General features: G+C 49.6%; 5 protein-coding genes across 5 annotated transcripts; 4 read left to right on the forward strand and 1 right to left on the reverse strand.

Moving 5' to 3' along the window:
- Window positions 1-6,823: 6,823 nt before the first annotated feature.
- On the forward strand, window positions 6,824-10,037 carry FMAN_04209 (putative cutinase transcription factor 1 beta; the record flags this gene model as incomplete). Its single annotated transcript, XM_041829107.1, has 5 exons — window positions 6,824-7,063; window positions 7,151-7,179; window positions 7,346-7,587; window positions 7,837-8,348; window positions 8,400-10,037. 5 exons carry the CDS (start codon window positions 6,824-6,826, stop codon window positions 10,035-10,037), a joined length of 2,661 nt encoding a protein of 886 aa, XP_041679903.1.
- Window positions 10,038-12,678: 2,641 nt separating this feature from the next.
- On the forward strand, window positions 12,679-15,564 carry FMAN_04208 (uncharacterized protein; the record flags this gene model as incomplete). Its single annotated transcript, XM_041829108.1, has 1 exon — window positions 12,679-15,564. One exon carries the CDS (start codon window positions 12,679-12,681, stop codon window positions 15,562-15,564), a length of 2,886 nt encoding a protein of 961 aa, XP_041679904.1.
- A 599-nt stretch (window positions 15,565-16,163) lies between these two features.
- On the reverse strand, window positions 16,164-18,238 carry FMAN_04207 (uncharacterized protein; the record flags this gene model as incomplete). The annotated part of the gene is made up of 2 exons (XM_041829110.1): window positions 16,164-17,152; window positions 17,209-18,238. 2 exons carry the CDS (start codon window positions 18,236-18,238, stop codon window positions 16,164-16,166), a joined length of 2,019 nt encoding a protein of 672 aa, XP_041679905.1.
- Window positions 18,239-18,669: 431 nt separating this feature from the next.
- Window positions 18,670-19,950, forward strand: FMAN_04206 (uncharacterized protein; the record flags this gene model as incomplete). The annotated part of the gene is made up of 2 exons (XM_041829111.1): window positions 18,670-18,686; window positions 18,741-19,950. The coding sequence occupies 2 exons, from the start codon at window positions 18,670-18,672 to the stop codon at window positions 19,948-19,950; spliced, it is 1,227 nt and encodes a 408-aa protein (XP_041679906.1).
- Window positions 19,951-20,292: 342 nt separating this feature from the next.
- FMAN_04205 (uncharacterized protein) lies at window positions 20,293-24,570 on the forward strand (the record flags this gene model as incomplete). Its single annotated transcript, XM_041829112.1, has 2 exons — window positions 20,293-22,312; window positions 22,556-24,570. The coding sequence occupies 2 exons, from the start codon at window positions 20,293-20,295 to the stop codon at window positions 24,568-24,570; spliced, it is 4,035 nt and encodes a 1,344-aa protein (XP_041679907.1).
- Window positions 24,571-24,670: the final 100 nt, after the last annotated feature.

Consider the following 24,670-nt stretch of genomic DNA (forward strand, 5'->3'; position numbering starts at 1 on the left):
TCATGTGCACACTTGTGCATGATTTGCAAGCATTGTCATTTGAGGGGTTGGGATAGGCCAAGATGTACATCTCGACCATGAAGTGCTCGTCGTCGGGATTGCGCTTGCAAATGATTGCGGTATTTGAGTGACTTGAGTATACCTACTGAGCTGCTTTGCAGACTTCAATGCCAAAGATCAGCTGTGGGTCACTCTTGTTATGTCATGTTATGCCACACGCTATAGTCGGTGGCGCCTAGTACTCTGCTGAGCGAGCCTCCGTGATGAGGCTTTTTTTTATTTTCCATAATCTGCTTGACGTGTTAACGGCTATTAATTTTGTTTACATCTGGCATGGACCAGACAGGATGGGAATAGAGGCGAGGTTAAAAAAGAGACGGAAGAAGACTTTACATACCAGTCAACGAGATATTCGAAACAAGCATTGCTGTGCCTTGTGTTGCCCTTTTCTATCATGACATTTGACGTGCTGACCGTGCTGACCGTGATGAGATTGTTGTATCAAAGGATTCAACTAGCCATGAAGCATTGCTAGGTGAGGTGTCGGTTGGCCACAAAATGCCATGGATATATCCTCAAAATGGGGTTGACTGTCCTGAGACTTTGGGAACCGGCGCTGGAAAGCAACCTATGAAGGTGCTAAAACCCCAGTCATTCCGTGAAGCACCACGACATGCCCAAAAGCCTGGGCATGCTTTGCTTGTCTCAGCATGAAGAACCAAGTTCTGGCGAGGGTGTGTTGAGTGACTCCAATGCCCCTCCGCGCTGTTCACGTCGATCAAGGCACAGGTCCCTGATATGTGACTGTAGGCGCACCTGTTATCGTGGAGGTGGCCATTAATTATGCTGTAAGATGGTTGCTATGTCCTGGATTGCCAATGGGTATTTGTGTGGTTTCGGTCCAACTTGTTGTTGTTCAGCAGAGGAATGAATGATGATACGAGATACAAGAAGATCTTCGAAACTTTGCTTGCGAAGTGCGATCGCTCAGGCCGGTTGTTTTTTTTGGTTTGTCAAGCTACCTATGTTGAAACGCTGGGGAGATTGATTGTTAGGCCGCCGCAAATTGATGTCCGAGAGCATAAATAGAAACTGAGGCTGTTGAATGTCCAAAGCGAGGCATTGATGCCTGTAGGAAGAGTTGAGGTAAGTCAAGGGCACCACTTGGACCCAGAGAAATGCGGCAGGATCGTGATCGTAACAAGGCAGGTGAATGTGAAGGAGGGTTACAACTTGTTGGGGGTAGGTGGTTTTTGTCCCTCGCACAACCTAAGTCAACTCGTAAGATGAGAGGACGTCAAGGCCGGTTGATAACCGCAGCCGCTTCAGGACGTCGGTAGCCGAGCCAAAGCTCGCCTGGAGGTTCGGGCATGGCGTTTGCCAAAGCCGAGCAGGGGGAGTCTACATATGCAGTGCGACGGCGCGTGGCTGCGGCAGAGGGCATAGGGCAAAAGATGAGACATATTTCTGTCATAGAAAACGTACCCTGTGCCATTGGGCAACGGAGACTGTTGGTGGAGGGGTTTTGTATTTGAGCAAGGCCGTGTTGATATCATGTAGCGATTTCTTCTTCAACGGTATTGTATTTACGGTAGTGGGCGCGCCTCAGGTACCCTTGGGATCGTTGTATGTGGAGTCCGTCTCGGACCCGGGCTCCAGCTTTCGATAATAACGGCGGAGGGCGCGGAAGGTTGGCGGATGGGTGCAGTTGAGATGTTTTCTTTTTGCACAAACTATCATACTGAAAGGTGCGCTAAACTATTTGTCAAGGAAATTATGTTGCTGTCTTCATTTTATGCTTCTTGTGCCTGCTCAGGGACACATGGCAGGTTGAAACACCAATTATTGACGTCTAGATGGTATAATCGATGACCAAACCAACTCTCAGCTTCGATCAAGCAGCCTGTTCCTGGTTCGTATTACGCATGAACCGCCCGAGAGAAAAGCTCCGTAGTGGGGATTTCTTCATTGACAAACACGACATTTGACGTGGATTGTGGTAAATCACTTCTCAAATATTGACGAGTTGTTGGGGAGTGTCAAGAATGCCCGAGGGTCCCGAGGATTCTACGAGACCGACCGACGTTATTTCCCTACAGTCATCGGTCAGAAGTGATGTGCTTAGACAAAGCTGTCAGTCATTGTTGATCTCGGACCTGAATTCGACGTCCTTCGCTCATCATACATCTGTGCGTAGTGAATACGGCGAATCGTGGCATGATCGTCAACCTTTGGTTTACGGAACATGTCCAGGGCGGGAGATCGGCCACACCACCACCCCGGCTCGTTTACTACTCCGTACAGATTCCTGGAATAATGCGGAGGGTAAAAATGCTAAAGTCCTACGGAGAAATACCGATATTCAGGGTGAGGGTGAAAATCATCTATCAAACCTAGTCCAGAGCTCAACCATCAGGGCCGGTCATGTCACAAAAAAAAAAGAGCCCCTGTCTGGTCTGGGCTGGGCTGCGTCTGCATCTGCATCAAGATGGCTTTGACCGGCACGAGACGACACGATGCACAACAAGGCTCATGGCCCACTTGCACCCCATGGAGAAGCATATGTAAATAACCTGCTGAAGAATAAAAAAAGCGGAAAATGCCTGCTCTCATTGGAGTTTGATCTCCCCTGCCTTCATGGCTCAAACCTCGAGGGGCTCAACTTGACCAGGCAGGGTTAGCCGGATGTCTTTTCCCGCCCCCCTTCGAGCTTAGGCTTACAGTAGCCCTCCGTAGTGGTAACCAGTGGGCTCGGGTTGTGGCCGATGGGGGAGGTGATCTCAGCGCCGGAGGCACCGGGGGCCGGAAGGGGATCCACTGCGGGTTGAACTCCGCTTCAGGCGGGCGACTGACTTGACCTTCGGTGATTGATTTGCATCGCGATGATGTGGAGATCCCCCGACGTCTCACCTTCATTAGCTTGTTCCTAAACTGGATGTTCACCTTGGAATCCGAGGCGGTCACAAGAATGAGACTCAATGGTTAATACTCCGTACCCACAGAGCACAATATGTATACCCACATGACCTTCATGACCTTGACGAAACGGTGAAGAGAAACATACTGCAGTCAAGGTGTGGGCAAAGGAGTGTAAGAATCAGATGAGGTGAGGTGGTGTAGTGAGGAATTTTCGTTCCGTGTCTCCCATCATCAGCCCTCTTTAATTTTAGATAGATCACCTTGCTGGCCATCATAATCCATGCAAATCTGCAAGAAGACATAAACCTGCAGCATCGGTTAAATTTGTTGAGGGATGGAAGTTGTATTTGCTTCTTCCTTCTTTTTATATATGTATATATGATGAAACATGACTATAAAAGATGTGAGAAGTTCAAATTCAAGTCACAAAAACAAATGCGTACGGAGTATATTGAGCGGGTTTGTTATGTTGCTCCTACACCGACTATTGCATGCCTGATAGAACAAGAAGAACTCGTTCAAATATTAAGCTTCAGTGACCCGGAGCAACCCGTCAACTTGCGCCGTTAAGAACCTGTAGCGGTGTTGGTCTTCTGTGGATGCTCACGTTCACACCCTCAGACGTTTTGGCATGGCATTCCTTCCATGCAAGTGGAAATGTACTTTCGACAGAGATTTCACAGCCTCGTGATTCGTCAACAGAGCTACCCATCAAGGATGTTGGTTGCTTTTGGATAGCCGAACGTTGCCGACTATTCTCCGTTATTGGCCAATGTGTCTGACGTAATTCGTGTCAACACGAATTGATTGGTTCAGACAATGCCCAGATTCATCCCTGCCGTACCGGACCAAAGGCACAAGCACCATGATATTCTTGGGTTTAACAAGAGCGTCATAGTTTTTGACTTCATGTCAGTTGAATAAGTAGTCTCTCGCATCTCGCTGCGTACTGCTACCAGATCTGAGGACGCATTTATAAAATAGCAATTCCAAGAAGGTGGGTCTATAGGGAAAAGCTTTGATAAACTTCATGATGACCCTAGGGCAAGGCTTTTGAGAGCGGATAATTGAGGTCCGGAAGTGGGCCAGCTCCAAAAGAAGAGGACTTGGCAAGGACTACGGCATGCTGTTCGTGAACCATGAAGACCCTGGCAACTCTGGGGTACCCTCCTCCGCACGGGTTGAAGTCCGACGTTGAGAGGGCTGAGGGCTGATTCCATCGAAGACTGCAATGGAAGGATGACGAAGAGAACAACCCTGGTTCGAATGTTGAACCGATGCGATACACAGTATCGATGTCGTCGTACTGTAGGTTTGGTTAATTTCTTGTTCTAACAGGCCGCATTTCTGCGTTTGTAGCGCCTCGTGATGTTTGAGCCGATTCGATTCGACCTTTCCGATTCCGAAGCCCACGCCCACCCCTGCCGACACTGCAGCGGCTGACTCGATTAGGATGGTCAAGGACTATCGGTGATTGGCTTCTCCACACTGCACTGACAAACTGTGGGGAGAGGAACGCTGTTGGGATCGGGAGCGACACATTGGGCAGTTAGCACGGATACTGGGGACGGCAGCTCAGGTCAGTTCTGGTCAATTGTTTCTCAGGGAGAGCTATTGGACTAACTTAGCTCGTCCAAAATGTGGAATCAGCATATGGAAACATTGGGCCTGCGGTACCTATTGGCTTACTTACGTGGCCTGTTTCTCGAGACTCATTGTGGGGAGAACGGGGAAAAAGACAGTCACATCATGAAGATGAGGGACAGCATGTGGGTACTGCCGTACTGACATATCTCTCCAAGTCGGGGTAAAGTTTGGAGAAGTTTTATCAATACGTGATGAGACAACTGAACGCCTTTCGAGTCAGAATACCACAAAAAACTTACTGTGGCTTGGGAAATGGGTCAATTGAATTGCTTGTTTCTTTTGCTTGGCACATAATAAGAACATTCGACGTGAATGTGTCGCTCTCAGACTGATGTCGTCAACATCACCTTACCATATCCTCGGATCTCGAATTATTGCTGGATCTAGAGAACCCCAATACTTGGTAACGCAAAGAGCTATACTGGCGATCTCTTCGATATTCGTCTTAGCTGCTCATCTGATGTGTATGTATTGTCGCCAGCTTTAGAGTTGTCAGCCTCTTCAATGCCGGTGCTGCAGCGCCCGTGCTTGCGTGGAGCCGGCATCTCATGAGGTGGGAGGTGTTGTGGACGTTCAATCTTGAGCTAAGTATCCGGCTGGTCCAGCGCATGATACATATCAAGAGAAGCAGGATCGCTTTTGATAGGCTTCCAAACGTAGTTGAGGATGGATAATGGCAAGATTCATTAATCGCGAGGTGAAGGTCTCGCCGGTCGTGTCCGTCCATACCCGGCAAGATTTTAAACGCTAACCCCGGACCAAGAGAGCATGGCTCAAGAAAGAGACTTGCATCTGGTCCCGCAAACGCCAAGTAGTGGTCTCGACGCCTTGGTGGCTGATTAGAGTGAAAATGAAAGGAGGGGAAGAAAACACCATACTCAAGGGATAGATTCCGGCGGACAAAGAATTATACATGAACCAGACGTCTTCTAATTAATTGAAGCTTTCCTTCCACTATCAAAACTCCCAGAGCAACCTCTTTTGTGAGACTGGCATGCTAATAACGATGGTAGGGCATTGTCAAGGATGAACGCAATTCCAAGTCCAAGTTCACTAGCTGCCAACAAAAAGTCAAGTGACAAGTGCCCAGACAGATGACAAGATTTCGTCAATGCCCAGATATGAAATGCTTGGCTGTAGGTCAGAAGCTGATCATCTACATGAAATCCTCGTAGCTCACGATTACATGGTTACATCTCGTTCCCTTGGCTTATCGCACAAACGCAAATCCAACACACTGACGTTGAGTTTCACTTTTATTTTCTTATCCTTTGGTAATGTGTAGCTCTGCCGTTGTATCGTCGCCGATAAATCCCCACATCCACGCGCACCCCAATGTGACGGCGAAGGGTGCCACCTCCAGACTTGCCCCCTGCCAGAGGGCTTTGCCAGCTTGGGAGTAGCTCTCCGCTTACAGTAGGAACAGCCAGCGCTAAATTACCCATCATCCAGGTTCTTCTTGTGGACTCGTTAGGCCCACCCTCGATGAGCCCTGTCCTGGACGCTCAAACGCCATCGACACCCTCGCCCAAAGACCCTCAAATGCCTCGTACACGCCCTCCTCCACTTGGCTACCTTGGTGCTTGTGCTTGTGCTTGCTCTCATCGATCAAACTGCTTCTTGTCCCCTCCGTGACTAACATGGCTCTGCCAGACTAGTGACGAGAATATAATAACCTTCCGCACCCCCCACCAACCATCCCCCGGATTTCCATCCCCTTGGCTTCAAACTTCTATTTGCACCAGACCTGTTGGTGATCCTCTGTGCCTCTGTGCCTCTGTTCCTCTTTGATCGTGAAGCATCCCAGATTATCTCACTCTGACGGGGATTAGGCATTCGCTCTAATTCAGATTGAGGTCGACATCTGAGCCTCAGCCTGTCCCTGTCATCACTCTTCCAGCCTCGTCTACCTTACTTCCCATCAGTCTCGGGGTAAACAAAAGACAACAACCAAGCTACGATAGGCGTATTGAATCTCGACGACAAACGACTGAAACTAATCTGAACTCTCCACTCTACCGCTCATATCTGGCCAAATCGAAACTTTCAATGATTCATCACAACGACGACCACTGCCCTCTCTCACCATTTTAATTTTTGCAACACCTAGTACCGCCACATCGAGGACCTTCAGACAGCATTACGTACTCATTGAGCTTTCAGTGACGAGCTCATACACCAGGAATCACCATAACTGGAGTTGTCAATTGACAAATACTGAGCTTGCACGAGATCAAACATCACAACAACTATAGCCATGCAAACAGAAGCTTCACAGGGCTCGGCTGCCCCGCCATCGCCAACGGCAACCTCAGTAAAGGCTTCCAACGAAAAGAACAGCAAGAAGAGAGCATCGCCTTCTGGTGACTCGGAGCAACCGGAAAAGATCACAAAGCGACGCGCTGCCCGTGCTTGCGTGTCCTGCCGGGCACGAAAAGTCCGATGCGACGTAGTCGAAGGAGCCCCTTGTGGAAACTGTCGCTGGGACAATGTTGAGGTACGCTTCTAGCTACTAACTATTGGATTCTGGACCAAACAGGCAATCCCCGCCCTGGATTTGAGAGCAAGACTGACATATGACCAGTGCGTTGTCCAAGAAAGCCGCAGGCGAAAGTAAGTTATCCCAACGTTTTCCGGGCATCGTGTTCCGATCGACTCCATTCCGGCTCCTTGAACCGTCTGCCGGTACGAATGGAGCTCATTCGAAAACGTCATGTCGCGCAAAACGCCCCGGAGAAAAAAAATCACGTTGGGTTTACGTTGCTAACCGCCGCCGCAGGAAGAATCTTTATACGGCCAGCACAGCGGGCCAGTCCGTCTCCACAGAAGCTCAGTTGCGTTGCAAAACAACGGCCAGCAACGGGAATCCTACAGGTCCCAGCAAGAGTGCGACTGTGGGCATGAGCACAGCCGACCTTCGACGTCCCAGCAGCGGCTCAGCCATTTCGACTAGCAGCATTGACGCACCCAGTACTTTTCTGAACAGTTCCGCCCTTGATAGCCATGTGCCTCACATGATATGTAAGTTTTTGCGCTACTTTCCACTTCCAACCTCAACCCTCATTTTGTGCGCCGTAGCCAGCCCTCTCGATTGGCTAGTGGCTTTCTTTTTTGGGGGAACAACTCCGTTCTCCGCATTTTCAGCCGCCCCTGGCCCGTATTCTTCATGTACTCCACAGTGCTTACATGCCCGATCACATGGAAATTTAACGACGGTTGATGATGGAATGCGCGGGAACCGAACGAACTATCGCTGACCACAAGACCCAGATCAACGCTCTGGCTACCGCCGAGATTCCAGCTCACTAAATAAGATTCAGTCAATAGAATCTAACGCACACCGGTCGTCATGGGGTAGCATCATCCCGGACCCTGCGTTCTTCGATAACTTGCGTACCACTCAATTGCTCGGATCTCTCGAAGAGAAGGACACCCCGGCTCCTCAGTTCCCTGCATTCTTACGACCTCTGCCAAATAAGATCGCGCCTGAAGATGTCGATTATCTCAAGATCAAGGGCGCACTATCGGTGCCCACCCTGCCACTGCAAAATGCACTCCTTCAGGCTTATGTCGAATACGTGCACCCATACATGCCGCTTATGGACCTGAACAACTTTCTCGGCATCATCAACAGTCGTGACGGAAAGAATGGTCAGACAAGTCTCTTCCTCTACCAGGCTGTGATGTTCGCAGCGTCAGCCTTCGTAGACATGAAGTACCTTCGTGAGGGTGGTTACACCACTCGAAAAGCAGCTCGCAAGTCCTTCTTTCAAAAGACAAGGGTGAGCAAGGGCTCCGACCACGTGGAACTTGCTAAACTAATCCGCCAATAGTTACTGTACGACTTCGATTACGAGTCAGATCGCCTCGTCCTGGTACAAGCTTTGCTTTTGATGACGTATTGGTATGAGACGCCAGATGACCAGAAAGACACATGGCACTGGATGGGTGTGGCCATCTCATTGGCACACACTATCGGCCTTCATCGAAATCCCGGGTCCACCAGTATGGCCCCAGCAAAGCAAAAGCTCTGGAAGCGAATATGGTGGTCTTGCTTCATGCGAGATCGCCTCATCGCTCTCGGCATGAGACGGCCCACGCGTATTAAGGATGAAGATTTCGATGTGCCCATGCTCGAGGAGAGCGACTTTGAGATCGAGGTCCTCCCCGAGAACAATACTGTTATCCCAGCTAGCTGTGCATTGGTTCGCAATCTCGACATGCAGCGAGAGCTGGCTATCATGTGCATTGCCAAAGCTCAGCTGTGCGTATGCATTAGCCGCATGCTGAAGGCTCAATATTCAGTTTTGATCCGGGATAAGATGAAGCCCGAAAATACTACTAACAGCACTATGATGCTTTTCCCTAATAAGCAATTAGATAACGTTGAGAGCGTTACCGAGGTGGACCACGAACTTATGGCATGGGCTGAGTCGCTACCAGCCTGCTGCCAGTACCGCACTCTAACACCTTTGGATGTCAAAGACGGACGATCAACGATTGCTGTTCAGAGGACACTCCTGCACATGGTATACTACACTACCATATCGGCTCTGCACCGACCCCAGTTCCTGCCATCGTCACCTCTCCAGGCCCCAACAACATCCCGACAAGTACAAGATATGTCTCGACTACGTGTTCGCGATGCTGCGATGCATATTACCCGAATGGCTACGGAGCTTCACCAATACCGATTGGAGCGATTCTTGCCAACGACTGGTGTCACTGTTATTCTTCCTGCAATGATCATTCACCTCCTCGAGATGAAGAATCCCACGCCCCAGGCTCGGGAGCGTGCCACACGAGGATTCCGCCAATGTATGCGGGTTATGGAGAAGCTCCGAGAGGTTTATGCTGCTGCAGATTACGCAACCGGGTTCCTTGATGCTGCTCTGCGAAAGGCTGCGATTGATATCAACTCCAGCGTTGCACCTTCAACTCTAGCCATGATGAAACGGGTACCAATCGAGTTCAGCGCTCAAACACCTCCTCCTGAGAATGCGCCATACATGACTGCTTCCGAGTCGCTATTTAATGAGAAGCCGAAGGAGCCTCGGCCTGTGGCGGCACCAACTATGATGCCCCCAAATACTGTCAACGCTGCAGCTTTGGAGATGCCCACAAACTCACCACCCCAGACGGAGATGGAGTCTCCTGCCGCTGGCTTGACACCGAGCGTCAGTGCTGGGTCAGAGGAAATTCAACTGGATGTTGACAACATGGATCTCGATTTCATGCAAGGCCACGACGAGTTTGACTGGAATGCTGTGGCCGGAACCGATTTTGACGTTGACCAGTGGCTGCAATTCCCCCCTGAGGGTGTGAACAATCAAGACGATAATTTGATCGCTGGGGTATTGGGCGTTGAGGAGCCTACTATGTCGGCAGAACAAGCGCTGACCTGGGCTATTAATGCCGAGGTCGACGCAGCCCGGCAAACCGAGAACCGCGAGATTCCTGCACCGGCATAGTTTCAAGACACCTCAACTTCGGTATTGCAACGCAATTCTGGATCAATGATCTTTTGGACGGAGCCTTACATTTGTTTCATTTTTGCGTTACCTGTTGTATGTGTCTGAATTTGAGACAGGGCGTTAGGATTGTTGCTCCAGGCGGCGCATTATGTTTTTGGGGACGGGGGATATGATTTAATGTTTTTAAGGACATCAAAAAGCAACGCTTGGCACGACTGTTGATGAAGACATTGATTTTGGCGTTTGATATCACCTACAGACAGGAAAGGGACGCCCCCAGGGGCTCAAACTTGTTGTTGCTGGTTGTTTTTCTTGTCAACCTGAAGATGTATTTTGTAGTTGAATGGTAACGAAATCCAAGTTGAATCATGAGTACCTGATGTGACATCTGTTATAGTGTCTGTAGTTCTATTTTAGCTAGTTATGGACCCCTGCATGCCCTAAATAGTAGGAAAACTTTTGTATTGTAGGTACTCAATGTTAACGAAAGCATGTAGTTCCGTTATCCTGTCTACTCAGCTCAATATGACCAATAAATGCAGGGGAGCACATTGACTATGGAGAACAAGAAATAGCGGGGTTGAACCAATGGACCTCGCAGTGCGTTGTTATTATAGGGTGTCGGCTACATGAAGCGAGAATTTGGCATGGAGTATGTAATTTAACTCGGCAGGTCATGAATTGGAGGTCGATTGGGTATGGCGCAATCTATTTGTTGACATTGAAAACTAGCATCATGATGGCTGACAGGGTGACGGTTAACAGGGGCAGATAGGTACAAACGAGACGGGGGTCTTGTGATCATGACTGATAGATTAGTAGGCAAGACATGAACAGATGAGATGGATGGAAAAAGTGCTTTCAGAGGAATGAGTAGCTAACTTCGAGTGTCTCTGCCTATTCAAACCACCCCTTTTTTCTGTCTTGGTGATGTGTAGACAGGCACAGAAGCTGCGGATAAGATGGTTCAAGATATTGAAGACTGACAAGGGCCAAATCGATCTAATTCGATGCCCTGGCTTGGTCGTACAGGGCAATCGAGCTAATAATATCACCGTTGACGGTTGATGGGCCAGCCTGCGATGGAATAAAGAAGATCTCCTTTCCATCTACATTATGTACGAGGTGGTCAAGGTCGTTACCTAGCCAGGTCTTGGCCTCATATTAGAGAGTGGAGGAAAGGGAGGCGAATATGGGGCGTAACCGAGCCCAGGCGAGAAGAAGGGCTTTTCTCTTTGATTACCTCTAGCTACTTACTACTTTAGCAGCTGTAACTAATGCTGGCACGTAATAGTACCTACTTGAATGCAAGACATGGATGGATGTCTAGCATCCGTCAGGTTGGTACCTGGAGGGAAAACACTAGGTGCGCAGCAGTCTATGTATCCTATAGTGAGTGTCCCGAGCTCATTTTCTCTCCCTTGCAACGTAGGCCTCTCAACCATCATCACTTCAACACATCTTCTTTTCCTTGACTAGATCTTGCGACTATGGTTATTATTCTTTGTATTCTTGGCATCTTTGCATTATACCTGATCCGTCAATTGTCGTTGTACCTTTCTTTGCCGCTTCATCTTCCCTAAGTTTGCTCTCTTTCATTGAATGATATCCCTCCCTTGAAGCAAAGTGGCCGCAGCTCCGAAGCTCATCGTTCAACGTCACCAGAGTTGACCCTCCAACACTTTTATTATATTTATTGCTTTTATCTCTGTGCATACTGTTTGCACTCTTTTGTTCACTCGATCCTCAAACTCTTACCAGTATCTCTAAACAAGATCTTGACCAGATCCGGCCATTCCATCGTGCCAACCAACAGCCTAGCTCTTGCAAAGTTCCAACGACGTCAAATTGACGATACTCTGTTTGAGCTGCGTTTCTATTTCACTACATTGCGCACAGGGCATCCGGCCGATCGAACCGATTTTCTTTTTCCTTCCTATCCATGATCACGAATCGTGGGTGACGAACCAGTGGTTTTGGATTCATTTGACCAGGGCGCTAAATACGACAAGCTACTTGCACAAGCCCCATCCTTGCCGCCAATTCAGTGTAAACCTCATTTATTACAGGCCTCCGCAACGAGACGCAACGCGACCGTGGCCCACACAAGAACCTCACACGTCAACCCAAACCACGTCTAACTCAACTCTTCTTTGCGCAACTCTTTGACCGCCATCTCCCATCGGCGATTGCTTCGTTCCCTTACAGCTCCCTCTAAGCTCCCAGAGTGGCCTTCCAAAGGCCCTCTTTGTCGCTCCTTACCTCTTCGGATCCACTTTCAGCTTGCTTTTTTCCCTTTCCCTTAAGCCCAAGAGCTTTGTCAGTTGCGCGACTCTGTGCCACACACAGCTTCACTTCTTGAATTCGTAACTAAGCGGTCTTCCAACCTGCATGAAACCTTGCAGCCTTTGAACAAAGAAGCTCCACCTGATCGCATTCACTAGCAAACACCACAAGGACTTTTCCGACCTGACAGCGACCTATCTGACGACACAATTTCTGACGTATCTTCTTCGATATGGGCATCAAAACCTCCACTCATCCCCGCCCCATCGACATGTCCCCAGGTTCCTAGACAGATCATGATTCTACGATCCATCCACCCGATTCGAGCCTGTCTGTCTGCTGGATAATAACCATGACCGATCTCAACGCCCAAGTCGCCAAGCAGGCGCGCGATGCCGCCGCCACTTCACCGGCTCCGAAGAACAAACTTACTGAAGATATTATTGTGAATCTCGGTCCTGCTACTGTCGTCGATGCGCTGAACACAGCCACTGGCGCCCTTCGCACGTCCTTGGATAATGCCTCTTCTAAGGAGCGAGATTTCATAAATCGCACCGCTCTTGCGTCATACACAATCTGGGGATGGTTTGAGGAACTTCAGTCTTGGCCGTGGCCCTCCGAACCGGGGCCTGCTGGATTTCTGATGCCCAGCGATGAAGAGCGCAAACGAAAATCAATGCAACTTACCGTCCCAGGGGACGACGAGGATCAGTGGATGGGGAGTTTGCTTGCTCGTGATGTGTCGAAACATGAGCAGAGGCTGGCTCAAATTCAGCGTGATTTGTCAGACCTTGATCTCGAAGACATCAAAGTCCATGTCCTCAACCATCATATCCTGCCCTTATCCAGACCAGGTACACCGCTTGCTGAATTCACTGGAGCTGGTCAGTTATCGCGTTCCAGCTATAATCGCATGGAGGACCACACTGCAGTGATCACAGCGATTGTTCTGAAGGCGCTGCCCGTCTTGGATAAGTTGACTCGCTTACTACACACCTGGAACCTACGACTTTGTGCTCTGCGTCGCATACCAACGGTTCTACTTGCCCTTGAGGACGCTGAAGTTGCACTTAAATCTGCTTTTAAGGCCATTTCTATCCCCACAAAAGACACACCCAAGAAAGACGACAACACTCCTTTGCAAGATTCCGCGCTTACGAGGAATACATTTGATGTGATGAAGGCGCATCTCGGCGAACTCATCGTCCGTCCGGGTCGGTCGCTTGATTATATGCTAGACTGCTTGGAAGGACTACCTGACACGCTCCCCAGTGATTGGTTGGATCGAATGGAAGCTGTAGAGTCGAGCTACGGCGAATGGGTTGTGGTTTGTGAGAGGAAGATCAGACACACTGAAAGGACTGCACCCCCTGAACCATCGGGACCTCCCCGCTCTCCTTCACCAGTGAAGAACAGCAATGCATCTGACAAGTCTACTACACTCGTTGACAGTTTGACTGACGATGAGTCTGATAACGATGATGAGAGCTCTGCCAATGCTGGGGCTGCTGTTGTGCCCATCCCGTTGCTTCTACCGCCCAAGAAGGTGGCAGTCACTAGCTCCGACAACTCAGCTATGGAACCCACGAAAGCTAGGGTGCCTTCTGGCGTTTCGGAGTCGGAGACAGTTGTCCCAGAGTGGTATAGGAGAGATCCGTCATCAGAGAGTGAGCCCGAGAGCCCTTCCTTTCTCCCCATCGAAGAGGTCGACGAACCCTACGATGACGAGAACCACACTTTTGACGGTACCAGAGACGTAATGCCAGTCCAGTCACAATTACCAAGGCCAAGCATCGAACAAGACTTTAACTCCTCGATATTGTCAACTCAGTACCCTGAAACACCTGACCACAGCTTCACACACCATTTCGATCGAGATATCTCTCCTGAATTACCACCGCTTCGACCCCTCCCTCTTCCAAGGCAGAAGATTGATCCATCCCGGACTCTTACTGTCACTCAGCCTTCGTCGAGCTATTTCGGCGGCCTATCTAGTGATCCACCTGAGGTATCCGCTTCTCCTGACATTCCTCGGACCCGAATTCGTGAAGCAGAGTACACTCAGGCAAGCCCCCCTAGTACTCCGCCCATGTTGCCTGTGAATTCACGGGAATCCTCTTTGGCACCTCTAGATAGCCCTCTATTGCCAGATCGGAACATCGATGATCTAGATATGTCCAATATGCGAATTGAGGATTCGTTCAACGAAGACTTTGACGATTCATTTTCAATCGCTGAGTATCCCACTACTTTCGACCGCCGCAGTAGCGTTGGCGATCAACACCTGCAACAACAAATCAGTCAGATCATTGACTCGATACCCGCCAAGATCAAGCTAACTAATGACTCCTCTTCGAGAGTCAACCTGAACCCCCCGGATGTGCAGCTGCCACGCATCAGAAAGAGGCCTTCCATCGAGCCTTTCCGAAGAAGCGCTTCGAATCTTTCATCCCGTGCTGGTACGCCCTCGTTCACCCTTTCGCCTGCCAAGAACACGAGGGTACGAAACCGTGGCCACCATGAGATCAAGGTCTACCATCTTTCTCGTTCGTCCGGTGAGGCTCCAATTAAACTGTTCATTCGCTGTGTTGGCGAACAGGGGGAGCGCGTCATGGTTCGTGTGGGTGGCGGCTGGGCAGATCTAGGCGAATATCTCAAGGAGTATGCTAGCCATCACAAACGCCGATCTGCTACAGCCAACGCCAAAGTCGAGGTTCTTCCAGAATCTCCTGGGGCATCAAGGTCCAATATGGGGTCAAGTCCAAATGGACGACCTCAATCTGCGGTTGAGTTATCCCCTATGTCTCCATTGTCTGTCCGTAAGACGCGACGGAGCGTTGGTGCCGTGGGTAGCGAAGCACCTAAACTGAATACCAAAACGTACGCCTTTGGCCCTGCTCTTGGTGAGGAGGATCCCTCAGAAGTGTTCAACCGGTCGCGGTCCAACTCTCACCTTGATTGGAATGAAGACGAGAGCTCTTTCCTTGGACTTGCGGGGCCTACAGGCAAGAAAGTTGAGATGAGTGAGGAGAACAAAGCATGGGTCGCAAGTGTCAAGGAAAAGGTCAGAATCGCTAGCGGCGAGCGAAGTCGGCTGCCATCAACGAGCAGCCAGTTTGGTGAGCTCGGTAGAATTGGTGGCACAAAGCGACTATTCCTCAAAACTGAGGACCGTCGGGAATCGAAAGGCGGTCGAGAATCAAGAGGAGGCCGAGAGTCACGGGGAAGTGTCAGATGAAGCTGGTATAACAGCACGAGCAACGAAGCCTCTACTCTTGTGTTAACATACTTGCACTGGACCACGAACCTATGAACCTTAGCATTGAACACGCACAACGACTATCATGGGGGCAAACTTTTGCTTTGTGGAGTTGGGGAACCACTGGGACTCATCATACATGGACTTAGCATTTGAATTTTTCCTTTTGTTTCGATGATACGGTCTTTCCTTGGACGAACTGCGGACAGTGTAGACAGTCAATACCCATATTTCCTATTTGTTATGAGATCTTAGCGTAGTACTTATTTAGATATGTGAGTAAGAAGAAACGTGAAATATCAATCAAACCATCCAGGCAAATTTTGGTAATCACTGATGCTGAGCCGCAATTTGACAATGATTCCAAGTCTAAAAAGCAAAAGTTCATTTCGATTCCATAACTGACCGTTGTGGTCAAAACATGCGTAGCACCATAGCTTGACCTAAACCCTACCCATAACAAGATCCTTTTCTGCCAGACCCAATGCACCCGGTTTCCGAAGCCCACCTTTTGTTCCCCTTCAATGCCAGTGTATCCGATTTTCAGTTCCCGTTTTCTCTCCTCTCATCGTTTTAGCTCAATCATCATCGTCTCCGGCTCTGCGGGCAGCGCGACGTTTACCCTTTCCACCCTTGGGGTTACCCTTAAAGTGCTTCTTGCTTGATGTCATCTGGATGTCCTTGGGGTCAAGGCCATTCTCGAGAGCGACCGCTGTACGCGCTTTGCGGCCTGACAAGTGTTTACCCGCCAGGGGATCTTCTTTGCCCTGCTCCGAATACTGGTAGTTGAAAGGTCGGCTGATGTGACCCTGAGAGCTAGAAGGACCGAAGAAGCCCTTGTCGATTTTTTTTGACTTTGGGCCTGCAGGTAGGGGAACATCGACAGTAGAGGCAAGGTCAACAGCATCGTCGTCCATAGCAAGGAAAGGTTCGCTGCTGGCTGGGTCGATGACTGAGAGCTGATCCATAGCGGCACTTAGGGCAGCTCGTCGTTTCTCAGGAAGGTGCTCTTCATCATAGAGACCTCGGTTGAAGTCGGCCGCATCACTAATTCCAGGAGGCGGTGAAACGAATAGCAGCTTACCATTTACATAGTCCTTGAGGATATATCGAGCAGCGCGGGACTCATCAGGCTGACCAAGACCCTGGGTCTGGAAACCACGGGCACGGGCATATGCACGGAGGAGCTCAGCCGCCGTAGGAATTCCTGTGCCACCTTCCTCTATGGCTCGGGTGCGGATATGAATACCATAGATTGCCTCGAGGAAAGGCTGAGGGATTCGCTGAGTGACGAGGCCCACAGGTCCCTGGAACTCGCGAAGCTGGTCGATGGGGAGAACACCGTTACAAACAAGATCAGCCTTGGTGGTGGCAAAGTTGGGGAAGACAAGACCAGGACAATCGCAGAGGATGACACGTTCGCTGAGGTGAATGGTCTGGAAGTGCTTGGTCTTTCCTGGAGTTGAGGAGACTGAAACTTTCTTTGCACCAATGAGAGCATTGATAGTAGAAGATTTACCAACGTTGGGGTAACCAACTAAGCCAACCTGTAGCTTGTGATCCGAGCCTGTTAATGCATTAGCTGAATTGTTTATGGAGTTTGGTTTTCGTGGTATATCTCACCTGCGTCTGCGGGAGAATGTTTCAGGAAGATGTCTTCCAGCTCTTGAACTGTAAGAATCTGTGTATCAATGTCGTCGGTTTCCTCTACCGCGTTTGCCTCTTTATTAATTTGGCTCTGTTGCACAGAGTCTTGAGTCAATGGAGCACCCTCTTGTGCTTTTTGGTCGCTACCCTCGCCTTCTTCCTCCTGTTCAGATTCTGACGAAGACCCAGCGGGCGACTCATCTTCTGAATCGTCGAGTTCCCTGGCCTCGTTCTCTGCCTTAGCCAGCTCGGCGGAGAAAAAGCGATATGCAATGCCAGCCTCCTTCAGATGCTTTGCCCAAGCCTTTCTCTGTTTGGGTGTCATCATATCTGCCTTGTTGATGAGAAGAAGGTTCTCTTTCTTGGGATCAACAGCCTTGACATATGACTCAAGATCCTCAGAACGGAATAGGAGAGGGTTTCTGGCATCGACGATCTGGACAATAAGATCCGATCGTTCAATGACTCGCCAGAGCTGTCGCCAAACCTCTAGGTTTCGCTCAAAAGGTGTCATAAGAAGATCGTTATTCTCTTGCAGCTCTGCCAAGCCACGCCTCCAGTTAAGGAAGCTCTCTCGCTCTCGTGCGTCCAGTTCTTCAGGTGTTGTTGTAGAATCCCACTTGGGCCTTCGGGGGACAGTCAAACGACCTTTATGCTGCTTATGCTTTCCAAGGACATCTCTCTCCTCATGTGCTGAAAGAAGGTACGGGTTCTTTTGGTCTGTATGAATAATCTTGACATTGTTGGTCTTTTCGGCTGTGAAATCGGTACCAGCCAACTCGGCGGTGGCCAGGAACTCATCCAGATCGCCTTGCTCCGTAACGGAGCGCATCTTGACCCACGCAGCATCCTTCTTCTCATTGACAAGATATTGTTCGCCTGTGGCGTGGTTTGTTCTGGTGATGGCAGAAGTTCGCTTCCTGTCAGTTCCCTTGCCTTTGCCGAAGCGATCGTTCATGAGGGCGTTGCCCAAACCGACCGAGTTCTTGGACTTTGCCAGAACCATTTTGACGTCGATATAGAGTGTAGTATTCGGTTGGTGTGCTTCGGCAGTTAATATACGAGGAACGGCTGCTCCAAGTCGCAATACCTCTTGAGGTTTTGTTGATTTTGTGTAAAAACTGAGTTGGACTGATCTGAGAGGGCTGTCTACTGATCAACTCTGTGCCCCGCTGAATAATGACTGTTCTTGGAGGGGCAAATGGATTTTTCGGGGTCCGTCACGGTGTTTCAATTGCTGTTTCCGCACTATAGGCTTACGCTATAATTGGAGGTTTGACACTGTGTGAATGATCTGACAGGGCCTGGGATAACTGTGGAGTATATGATAAGGATTTTTTCCCACCCCGCTAGATTTTTGTACCCGGATGAGTGTTGTCTAAGCCCAACATCCACGCCCACCTAACAACTAAATTCTTGTTGCTTCAAACCGTCAAGATGCCCCGAAAGTGGATGTAAGTACCCCGTGGTAGTCATGAAACCATAGTATGCTGATACAGATCGTGCAGCGACAAAAAATCTGCCCAGCACTTTACCCTGGTGCACCGACCGCAAAATGATCCTCTTATCCACGACGAGAATGCACCTGCAATGGTGCTCAACCCTACCCAGGCCAAGAAGGGATCATCCAAATCGAAGGACCTCGACGACCTGGCTTCTGAACTAGGTTATGATGCCGAAGATATCCGCGCGAACGAGGGCGAGGCAGCTAGTTATGGTGTTTACTTTGATGATTCTGAATACGATTACATGCAACATCTGCGCGATCTCAACACTGGTGGCGGAGAGGTTGTTTTTGTGGAGTCGACGGCTACTGCAAACAAAGGCAAAGGAAAGCAGAAACAATCACTTGAGGATGCACTCAAGAAGCTGGACATTGAGCAGAACGCAGGCGATATTCTCGATGACGAAATTCTTCCATCCAAGAATCTCACAAGGGTGACCTACGAGGCCCAACAGGATATTCCTGATTCTATCAAAGGATTTCAACCCGATATGGATCCGCGTCTTCGAGAAGTCCTTGAAGCTCTGGAAGACGATGCATATGTTGACGATGGTGACGACGATATTTTCAAGGAGCTTGCCAAGGATGGTCGTGAACTGGAAGATTATGAGTTTGACGGCGCAGATTTTGACGAGGATGACGGCTGGGAATCAGATGCGACAGCCAAGCCAAACAAAGAGTACAAAGACGACAACATCCCTCAACTCGTACCGACAGAGCAACCCGAGGAGGGGCCCTCTCAAGATTGGCTTGAGGATTTCAAGCAGTTCAAGAAGGAGCAAAAAGGCGGCAAGGCCCCCATTGCTCCATCACAGTCTGAGATGCAATCTAATTGGACGACAACTACTCACGGAGGCCGACGCAAGAAGAGAAAGGGAGCCCTTACGGATAACTCGAGCTATTCAATGACCTCTTCATCTTTAGTACGAACTGAACAGATGACCCTCTTGGACGCAAGGTTTGACAAAATCGAGGAGCGATACAACGAGGATATGGAGGATGACATGCAGTCGATGTCTGCTGTTTCAACTATGTCCACTGTTCAAGGCCCTGTTCGTGGCGACTTTGATAACATCATGGATGATTTCCTTGGAAACTTCACAAAACCTGGAAAGAGGACAAATAAGAAGACTAAGGCTCAAACAGGCCTCGAGCAATTGGAAGAGATTCGTAAAGGATTGGGGCCTGCTCGAATCCGCGGCAGGATAAAATAATTGAGAATTTGGCACATGGGAGATCAACCAGATTTGAAATTTTGGACTGGAATAAAAGAACGGAGTTTCAGGAGTAAAGGGATTTCAATGAGACATGTGTTCGCAAATGTAGATGGGATACGCGGCTGATTTACGTTCTACTATGGTACGAACTTCTATGTACCTTTGCTATCACGTGAGAGTGGGTCCAGTGCAACAAGCAAACCATAGCTCTCTAGAATAGGAACTAGCTCAATGGATCAATTCTATCTCCATCACTCAACCGCAGCTTGTTAAAACATTCACGTCACACCACTCATAGAGAGGGCTTTAACTCATCCTCATGTCCAGACGATTTCCTAGATGAGTGCGACGCTTGTTGCATCATCAAATCAGATGTTTTCGACTTTCGGCCAGCCAACGCGGAGTCCGTCTCCAGCGTTCAATCCCTTTGCGACGAACTCTGAGAACAAAGGCAGCGCATTCGGAATTGATAGTACAGGCGACTCGTCAAAGACGAAGCGGACCAAGCGATCATCAGCATTTGGCGACCAGAGCGACAATGAAGCAAAGCGCAAGGCGAATAAACAGTTCAAAAACAAGGATGCCAATCTGAGTGACGGAGGTGGCAGGAACAAGAACCGGAAAAGCGACGAAAAGAAGAAGAACACTGATCTAAAGAAAAATCTTTCCAATACTGCCACCTTCTCAAGGAAACAAGCAGGACAAAACACGCGGAGCAATGGATCAACTCCTTTTGCGGCGACGCGTATCGAGTCGCGACCAACTTCATCATCAAGCGCCAACTCCGACGATGAGCCTATCCCCGATACCTATCATTCCGACGATCCGCAAGCGAAAAGGGTATACGAGCAACTGCGTAAAGATGGCATTCACCCTCCCCAGTGGCCTTCACAACCTGGGAATCCCAAGAACAAGGCTGAAGTGACAAAGTTCCGCGAGAAATACGAAACCTACCGCAATAAGGCGCGCGCATCTCTGACGAAGGCCGGACTGATCGATGACCCAGATAAGCGCAAAACTCTTCAGGATGCTATCGATTTCAAAGGCATCTGCGAGGATATGTGCCCTGAGTACGAGAAGATCACGCGAATTAATGAAATGGACGTTCATCAGCCCGAAAAGAATCCCAAGACTACATACGCCAATACACGTCGCATGGTCAAGAAGCTCGCTCGCTCCGCCGCTGGTCAAGAAGCGCCGTTGCCCATGGACGTTCGATCCGTGCCGGCCCTCAAAAGGACATTGGACTATTTAATTGACGACCTGTTACGTGACGACGGCAACCTACCAGTCTTGCATGGGTTTTTATGGGACAGAACACGCGCGATCCGCAGAGATTTCACCTTTTTCTCGTCACTCACCCCCGACGAAATGAAACTTCAGGTCTATGTTTTGGAGAACATCGCGCGGTTCCATGTTACGGCACTTCACCTTCTCACTCGAGACGGCAAAACACCCGAGGACTTCGTAGAGCAACAGGAATTAGAACAGCTTGGGAAAGCCCTCTTGTCCCTCCGCGACGCTTACGATGATTGCAACGATCAGGGCATAAGATGTGAGAACGAGCCGGAATTCCGGGCATACTACCTCATCTTCCATGCCTACGATTCGAACATTATAGAAACGTTGCAGCGCCAATGGAAACCAGCCCTTTGGAAGGACTCCAATGAGGTTCGTACGGCCGTCCTACTCGTTGAGGCTCTTCAAAATACCCAAGACTTTCACGGACCTCTGAAGGATGCGCCGTCATTAGCAGCATCAGCGGCATATCAGTCATATTTCAGAATAGTTGAGGATCCCAAGGTTTCATACACAATGGCTTGCTTCGCAGAATGCCACTTTCCCAGGCTTCGTCGCGCTATCTTGGCCGCCATCAATAGAGGTCTCGCTCGGCCCAGGGAGACGTCCAAGGACGTTACTGCTGCAGTTCTGAACAAGTTTCTTCGTTTCGATACCATCGAGCAAGCTGTTGAATTTGCGGAGCTTCACAATATCGAATTTGGCCAATGCGATGAGGACCCATCCGACGCCAGTCGCCAATACGCGAAACTGGACAGTCGTGGTTCTTTACCTCACCTTCGCCTTCAACACCAATTCTCTTACTCTCTTGTGGAAAAGAAACGTGGCTCAAAATCACTACCAGAGCTGATACATCAAACAACCTATCAAAGCGCAAATCCCCCCAAGGCTGCAGTTAACGGTTCATCCCAAGAAAGCCTTTTTGTTCCAGAAACAAAACCTACTCCCAACAATCCAACAATTCCCACTGGACCCAAAGCTACAACGCCAAACCCATTTGCATCATTTGGCAAGCCTAGTGAACCTGGAGGGGACAATAAGCCCATCAATGGCAACTCAGGTAAGACTCCATTCCTACTGTTTAATTTGCGCCAAAGATTCTGCATCCCATGGTTCTCTGCATGTTCGATTACGTGCAAAGACCTTTACTTTGCAGGCGAATAGGAAATCGCATTCAGCCGGAGACTCGACAGGCCACAGTTCTTGAGATTTACTAAGGACAACACATTGGCTCGAGACGAACCACTGGAAATCTGGCAAAGACACGCCTAAACCACTGGTTCTGACGTTTGTATTCGCTTAGGGACTACAATCAACGGAACGGCCTCGATTAGTGCTTCTGGTTCACAACAAACACCATTCCAGAAACCCCCATTCGTATCTGGCTTGGCTTCGACAGCCAAGCCGCCTGCGGTCAACCCCTTCGCACACACATCTGCACTTACGCCATCCTCCGCCGGCAATGTTTCTCATCTGCCAGCACCTACCCCCGAGCAGCCACCTCGATCTGGAAATGGAAACGGGCCAGTACTGAACCCGTTTGCCTCTTCTTTCAAGCCACCAACCACTTCGGGTGAGCAGGCACAGAGCAGTCCATTCGGTCAGGGTTCTGCCTACAGTGAGAAAGAGACGACATCAGGAACGACCTTCACCTCACTGCCAGCCCCTACAGCGGTCGCCTCGACAGAGAACACTTCTAGCAAAGTGATAGCAGCGGACAAGCCACAGCTCCATGCTCCCACCATCACCTCAACACAACCCGCGAAGCAACCTAGCATCAACATATTTCCACCAACGCCTCAACTGTCCTCAAGTCCCTTTACTACCGTAACACAACCTCAAAAATCATCCACACCGAGCGACAGCAGTGCCACATCACAAGCGACGATACCCCCAGCAGCTTTGAACCTGGGCAAAACAACTACGTTAACTGGAGAACAAGGCAAGCCGGCAACGAGCTTTTTTGACACACAACCCTCAACCACATCTACGCCTCAATTTTCGTTCCCTTCGGTCGGAACCTCATCTTTGTCCCATCCTGCATCAAATGGTGGTGGCTCCCAACTGTCAACAACCCCAACAGCTGCACAAATAGCAAAGGAGCCTATCCGCCCTCCTGAACCATCATTGCCACCTCGTGACCTCTTGGGTGACTTTACCAGATGGTTCGTAACTGGCGATGACGGACTCATGGACGAATTTCAAGCATTTATGTTGGATAATATACTACAAGGCGTGTATCGAAAATACGTCAAGGAAGAAGAAGCCAGGAGACAAAAGGAGGAAGAAGAGCAAGCACTGGCAGAGGCACAAAAGTTTCGCATCTACAGCTTATCAGTCAGGTACTTCTATCGCTGGAAAGAGATTGCGCGTGATCGCCGCTTGAGCCAGCTTCGTCGTAGCGGTCGAGAGCAGATGAGAGCTTACTATGAAGCACAGCGTGTAGCGCAAGCCAAGGCTCAACGAGAAGCTGCTCGCCAAGCTGCCCGAGAGCAGGCTGAAATCGCCGAGTTGAATCGACCAGAGGAGCTGAAGGATCTACTTAAACACAAGAAGCCAAGTAAACGCCGTCAAGCAGCAGAAGAGGACGCACTGCTTGCTTCCGGTGTTCTATCTGGAATTAACAACGAGCAGGAAGCTGTGGCCAGGATTGTGCGTAGAGCGCCATCCGCCACCAGCTCCATTTCCAGCAAACAATCGAGCTCATCTCTCGCAAGAAGTGGTTCAAAGACCAGAGCTCTTCGGCAACAGTTTGGTGATCAATCGGCCACTTTCAGACGCTCGCTGCCTCCCGTTGTTTCTCGAAATGCCGAAAGTCCAGAGCCCAGTAATCGTGTCAGCAGAGTATCCGAACGCTGGCGACTCAAGGCTATGGGGATTGTGCAGATGCCTGATGGAACTGCTCTCCCTGAAAGGCTGGCGAACGAGATGCAGTATGGCAAGAAGCAGTCAACGGGCAGTATGGGCCCGCCTAGCAGTGGTTTTAAGCGCCGGGCCTCTATAAGTGGCCTTGGTCATTCTGAGGAACGCCATCGATTATCTGGGTCGCACGGCACCGTCGATACCACCGAATCTGATAGTTCTGCGACAAACAAGAGAAAGCGAGCCACTGACGACGATGGTGAGCTAGCTCAGGATGACCAGACCAAACTCAGCTCGCATAAACGAGTAATGAGCGATGCGCAAACCCTAATCGACGAACTCCGTGCTATGAGGGAGGAGATGGAAGAGGGAGCGACTTGGTTCAAAGACCAGAATGATAGAATGCAGAGTGAACTGATCAGCAGAGGCTCGACACCCTGGGATCAAGATATATGAGAAATTGTACATAAAAAAGCCAAGACTGTTGATGACGAAGACGGCGGTGCCATACAAAGTATATACTCCTGTGGTTGGATGGAAGGGAGTTGCAACACTT

Source organism: Fusarium mangiferae, assembly GCF_900044065.1.
Source record: "Fusarium mangiferae strain MRC7560 genome assembly, contig: FMAN_scaffold003, whole genome shotgun sequence".
Taxonomy (NCBI): Eukaryota; Fungi; Ascomycota; class Sordariomycetes; order Hypocreales; family Nectriaceae; genus Fusarium; species Fusarium mangiferae.